The 6,401-nt window shown below is 24.1% G+C and overlaps 1 protein-coding gene across 1 annotated transcript in view; it reads left to right on the top strand.

Annotated features, from left to right (window-relative positions):
- The first annotated feature begins 234 nt into the window (after positions 1-234).
- LOC145835187 (synaptosomal-associated protein 25-like) overlaps positions 235-6,401 on the top strand; it is a 29,169-nt gene continuing 23,002 nt past the window's right edge. The window contains exons 1-4 of the mRNA XM_082942750.1: positions 235-337; positions 686-727; positions 1,149-1,197; positions 3,090-3,207. Of these exons, the coding sequence (XP_082798876.1) occupies positions 275-337; positions 686-727; positions 1,149-1,197; positions 3,090-3,207 (272 nt within the window). The 5' untranslated portion in view covers positions 235-274. The remainder of the gene's footprint in view (positions 338-685; positions 728-1,148; positions 1,198-3,089; positions 3,208-6,401) is intronic.

Below are 6,401 nucleotides of genomic sequence, written 5' to 3'. Positions count from 1 at the left end.
TTGTTTAGTTAAAAAAATAAAATTTAAATCAACACTTTTTAGCTAAAACAAGCATATAAAAATTCAGCAGTTTTGTTAGCATTTATAGATAGGTATTCTGTTTAGATTTTATTTTAAGACATAATAGATGAAATACAGATTAATATCTGACAAAAAACATTAAACAACCAACTAAAGTTCAAATTATTATTTAATTGAAAAAACTAAAGGCCAATATAACATCAAATTAATTCTAGATTTATAGAAACATTAAATACCAACCAACAAAACAAATATGGAGAACGACCACGATGAGCTAGCTGCCATGCAAATGAAGGCCAACCAAGTCACTGATGAGGTTTTAATTTATATATGTGTATTTTTAGTTATTAAAAAAATGATATAATTATGAGGTTTTAGTTTATTTCATTTTGGATACTTTTGAAGTTTTTATGCAAGTGAAAACAAATCAAAAAATTATTGATGTATTTTGCAAGTATTTGTGTTTTTAAAGTTCTTTTACTCAAAATGTAAACAAAACTGTTGACTAAAACTATCAAATAAAAAAAATTGTAATAAAATGGAATTTTTCTGAAGCTTTTAATGCAACAAATAACCAGTATTTGTTCATTGTACATAAAACTTTGTAAATCCATGAAATTTACTAAATACAGCTATTTTTTTTCACTAAAACTTTTTTTAACAGTCTCTGGAATCAACCAGAAGAATGGTAGGAATGATGGAAGAGGTAAAATTTTATTTATTATAAAGTTTGATTGGTTATTTTACAAAAGTTATTTTTTTGTAATTTTTAAAATACTATTTATTAAAGTTTTTTGATTTTTTTGCTCCTTGATGATAGTTTGTTTATACATAAATAAAATGTTTCTTAATAAACATTATTTAATATTTTTTGTGTAATTTACTTGTTCATTTCATTGTTACTAATTAAATAAATTTAACTATTTTTATTGGTCATGTTATGTGAAAGAGAAATAAAAATGTAGTTAAAAAATCATGATTTTAAATATTTTTTTTTTTATTCTTTAGCATGTTTAACAAAAAAAAAACTAGAGTTTGTTTGAACATATTTTTGACTAAGATCTATTAAGAATAGTAATATACTTGATTTTATTTAAAATTTATAATTTAATCTATTATTACAACAGACTCAAGATGCTGGAATAAGAACTTTGGTCATGCTTGATGAGCAAGGAGGTAACAAATATTTTTTCTATTTAAAGTGTTTATTTTTAACATTTAAAAGTTCCAAAATTCAAAGTATTTTAAACTATATAAAGAATGTTTCCTGAAAATTTGAGGTCTCTAGCTTAAAAAATGGAAGAGAAGAAAAATTTTTAGTGAATTTTAAAATTTTCTAGAAAATAAACTTTTAAAATTTTGCTGTCCATGCATTTGTATCAGAAACGTTTTATAAGTTTCAAAATATTACTAAAGCTAAATGAAATAATAAAATATTTACCTTTGCAATACAATGTTAAAGACTTTATAAAGGGTCAATATGGGGTCCACTTTGTTTTTACAATTTTGTTTTGTTTTGCTATGTTTTTAGAATAGTTTTAGTTTCAATTCATTAGCACATCATTTAGAACATGCTGGGTTAATCTTTTCACATTTTACCTTAGTAGTTATTTTTCATTGTTTTTTATCTGATATGACAACTTTAAATATTTTCCAGTATGTTAGCATAATAAGTATGCAGAGGGGGATCTAACATTTTTTACAAAAATTGACATTAAACTTTATTTAAAAGCTATTTTTGTATACCATAAGGTACTTTTCACAGAGTAATAAAGTATAAATTAAATTTTGAGATACATTAGTTTTGTAAAAAGTTTCCAATACAAATAAGAAAGGAATAATTTTCTTTTTACCAATTTTCTCAGAGTTTTTAAAAATCAACTGAAAAACTTTCTTCTTCATTATTTGGTTAAATAAGCCTAAATTTTCAAAAAATGCTTTTTGCATTAGTAATAAAAATCCTATTGTAAGAATTGAAAAAAAAAGATTTTTAATGCAAAAAAAAATCAAATTTAAAAAATATTTTAATAAAAAAAAGTTAAATAGTTAATTAAAAAAATCCTAAAATGGAAATGTTTATTATTGTTTTTAAGAATTAACTGAAAAACTTTCAGAACAATAGCGTAAATATTGTAGGAAATAATAGATTTTTAATAAAATATATCATTTTAGCCTATTTATTTTAGTCCTGCTATAAAGATACTATTGAGCTTTCAAATTTTGTACCCTATTATCTTAAAAAATAATTCGAATTTGACAAAACGGTAAAAAGGAACTGCTAGCTAAATTAAAGATCTTAAAAAAGATCAACATGTAAAAACATGCCTTACCCCATGGCTATAATATACCATACCTGTTGTATTAATATTTGAGAATATTTTATAAGTATATAAAGTTAACACAAACACACATATATGCTAATTTTATTTTATATACCATTTTGAATATGGTTAACTAATACAAAACTTTACACTTATAATTCTGTTTTATTCTACATTTTAACTTCAGTTATTAAAAAATATTTTATGAAACAGTAAGAAAAAAAGAAAAACTAGTTTATCAAATGAAAGTATATATGCTATTTAATAGAATTATATTTTACTTGTATCGTATCTGCATACATGTCTTTTAATTATTATTGTTGCTGTTGAAAATTTTAGAACCAAACACAGAAGTCTAATTGTTTAATTTAAAAACATAAATACAGACTGTTTATATTATTGTAGATGTAAATTTAATAACAGAATAATATTAAATGCATCCATACACACATCTAACAAAACAGATGCAGAAGGTAGATCAGGTGTCTGCAAAGTTCTGCAACACATCAAATTCATTTTATTATTTAGAAACTACATGCAACTTTGCACTTAAAAAGTAATTTTTATACTTGTCTGAGCTTATTTAAACAATCACACAAAACAGCAATTCAACTGCATATAAGGAGGAAAAATATATAAAATTTCTACTAAAACAAATACCTTAGAATACAACTAATACACAGTTCTAACAAATATGTTAGGATACTATTAATACACAATTCTGAAATTAATTTGTTTTTCAAACAGAGCAACTGGACCGCATAGAGGAGGGAATGGACCAGATAAACAAGGACATGAAGCAGGCAGAGAAGAATTTGGAGGGACTGGAAAAGTGCTGTGGACTGTGTGTGTGTCCTTGGAACAAGTTCGTTTTATTTATTTATTTTTATATTTATATTTAAATGTAACTCATGTATGACTGGAGAAGTGCTGTAGATTGTGTGTGTGCCCTTGGAACAAGTTGGTTTTGCATAAAATTATATTGCAACAAGTTTTATATAGTTTTGAAATAAAGTTTGATAACTTTAACATGGCTGTTTTCCCTGTTTGTGTCCCTTGAATATTTTTTTGGTATTTTGTACATTACTACAGTAGTCACCTGCTTTAATATGCACTCCCTGTAGAGTACACACTTTTTTGCTATTTTAAAGTTTTGTACTCGAAGGGAAGTTTACTGTATGTAAGGATATTCTGTAAACAATTTTATTAGGAAAACGGTGTAATATATTATATTATATAAAGTTTTGTAATTATAGAAGTTCTTTGGTCCTTATAGGTGTCCTGGGATTTGTTAGGTTAATTTCATTTAGTTTTAATTGTTCAAGCTGTATGTGTTATTGTATATATTTCTGATTTAAATTCTTGTGAGTATAGTTTGTACTTGAGAGTTAAAACTTAATAGTTAAGGCCATAGGGGGGGGGGGTCCACTTTGTTTTTTACAACTTGATCTTATTTTGTAGAATTTAATCTGAGCTATCAGACACTTTGAACCGCTTAAAAAAACTCAAAGTAACTTTTGAGATATAAGCGATCAAAGAAAGGGCGTTCAATAGGTTCCTTATGGAAGGTGAAAACTAAAAATGCGAAAAAAAGACTATTTCACTAAAAATCTATCTCCTCCTTCATTTTTTGAGTAATCTTTCTCAAATTTTTACAGAATGTGTATCATTAAACTTTAAAGAGATCTATTGTAGGAATTTTTTTAATTTTGAGTAAAAAAAAAATATTGTCAAAATACTACCCTTTTTTTTTAGTTTTTTGTAGATAAAATTTTATTTTCCAAAATTTCAAAAATTCCAACATTCAGATTCGTCAAAATATTAAAAGGAACATTTCCTGAAAATTTGAAGTCTCTAGGTCAAAAAATGAAGGAGGAGATAGGTTTTTAGTGAATTTTTAAATTTCCGAGAAAATTGACCCCGAAAAATTTGCGGTCCATACGTTTGTATCGGAAACTTTTTACAAAAAATAAAATATCTCAAAAGTTAAATTATATTTTTGAATTCTATAAAAACAGGCTTGTAGTTTGTATTTAAAGCTTTCATATAAAATCCAAAGTTATTTTTTGTAAAAAAAAAAGTCGGACCCCCCCTATGGCCTTAATTAGGTTGAAAATTTATTAAAAGCTTTTTTATTTTACTTTATGTATAATTTATAATTCTCTGGTAAGTCTTTAAACAATTTACTTGATTGATTTTGTTTTCCCATCACATAATTTAAAAAAATACAACTAATTTAATACTAATGAAACTATAAAAAATTTATTAATGCTATTAAAAACAAATCTATTTTAATTTTGGTTGTTAAAACTTGTTATATAGTTTAATACGATTTAGGATTATAAACTTTATCAAAATTACTTATTTAGGTTAATACTATAAGCTTTTTACTTGTCAACAAATGTAATAACAATTTTAGTAAAATAAAAGTATGATACGCGAAGTTATACCTAATAAGCTAAAGTTTCCAAATTAGATATTTACTAATATCATTTTTTAACAACATGAAAAAAGGTTTTCTAAAACTACCACACTAGTTTACTTCAAAATTATGCATTACAACTTGAAACATTTTCACCCACAATATGTATCTGTCTATGAATATTTATTTTCTTGAACAAAAAGTTGTATGTTCACGGTTAATTACAAATTAGTCTCGGAACTTTTGTTACATTAGGAAAGTAGTATTGAAACAAAAGAAATTTAGAAAAAATGTTGTTAGTGATGCTTTGAAAAGTTGAAGTTAAAATTATGTAAGAGTCGAACCGTGCAAATATTGTTTGTTATTACACAAAAGAAAAATATTAGAATAAGCAAGTAAAAATTTCGAAGCTTTATGCTTTATATATTCAAATTCCCTTTAAAGCTTCCAATAACAGTTAGTTTCTATTTAACGTCAAACTTTTCCTTTTACTAAAAAAGTATGTTTTGGCGGATTAATTTAAAAAATGTTAATTTGTATGCAGTAAACTATTAGTCAACAATGTTTGCAACATTAAGAAAAAAAAACTAAAGCATACAAACAATAGTTAAGTCATTTGATATATAAATTTTTGGTACAACATTTTAATGTTTTACAACAGAAAGAAATATTAAAAGAACATTTTTTCTTGTCTCTATTCTTTTTTTACATAATTATAAATGATTAAAAATAAATATGTAAAAGAAAAGCTTTCCAAGTGTCTTATATTTTTGTTTAATGTAAAATATGGTGCAAAACTGAGCTTAAAAACAAAAAAATCTTATTTTTGTGCAAGAGATAAAGTACAAAAACACAGAGAAATGTCATACTTTTTGATGTTTCTATTTCTGTACAAAATTTGTTTTTTTTGTGCAAATGAGAAAGAAGTATGACATTGTGTATTCCATTCTTTAAATAAATTCAAAAACAAAGTAGAATAGGTAAATGCTTGTTTTGGTTTTGGAGTTTTTTTATTGGGTATATGTACTAAAATTTTTATTATTACACAGTGTATAAAAACTTTAACGATTAAACTTAATTGTTTTTATTTTAGGTATTATATTAAAAAAAAAAACCTTGATAAAACATTTAAATTTAAGCCTAATTGTAAGAAGTGAGTAAAGTATTTACCATCAATATAAAGCTTTTTAGCAACTCAGAGAAACTCCCAAACTAAGTAAAACTAACTTGTACAAAATGTGGTAATCTTAAGACGGTAAAACTTCAATCAATAATTTATTTTTCCATGGTAATCATATTTTGTGCTTCTTTTATTTATTTAAATTTAGTTAAAAACTAAAACTGATTTTCGCTAACTTTCTGCAAATTATTTTTTATATTATTTTGAAAATATTTAGTATCTAGGGAAATAAGTTTTTCAATCTGCAGAAAGCTTATATAACTAGTTCTATTTTTTTATTATCATAATATTCAGATAAGATTTAACATATAGGTTTAAAACTGTTTCAATAATTTCTAAGTTATAATTTTTGTTAATTAAAGAATATAAAAGTAGTAATTTTGCCTGCCACGATTTGAACTGCTTACTTAAACTTGTAAACACTTCGAATTTTTTTGAGAAAAAAATAAATCTCAGA

The sequence above is a fragment of the Thalia democratica genome, chromosome 4, assembly GCF_965202585.1.
Source record: "Thalia democratica chromosome 4, ktThaDemo2.hap1.1, whole genome shotgun sequence".
Taxonomy (NCBI): Eukaryota; Metazoa; Chordata; class Thaliacea; order Salpida; family Salpidae; genus Thalia; species Thalia democratica.
The sequence above is the reverse complement of the archived record's forward strand: the minus strand, read 5'-3'. Positions and strand labels throughout refer to the sequence as shown.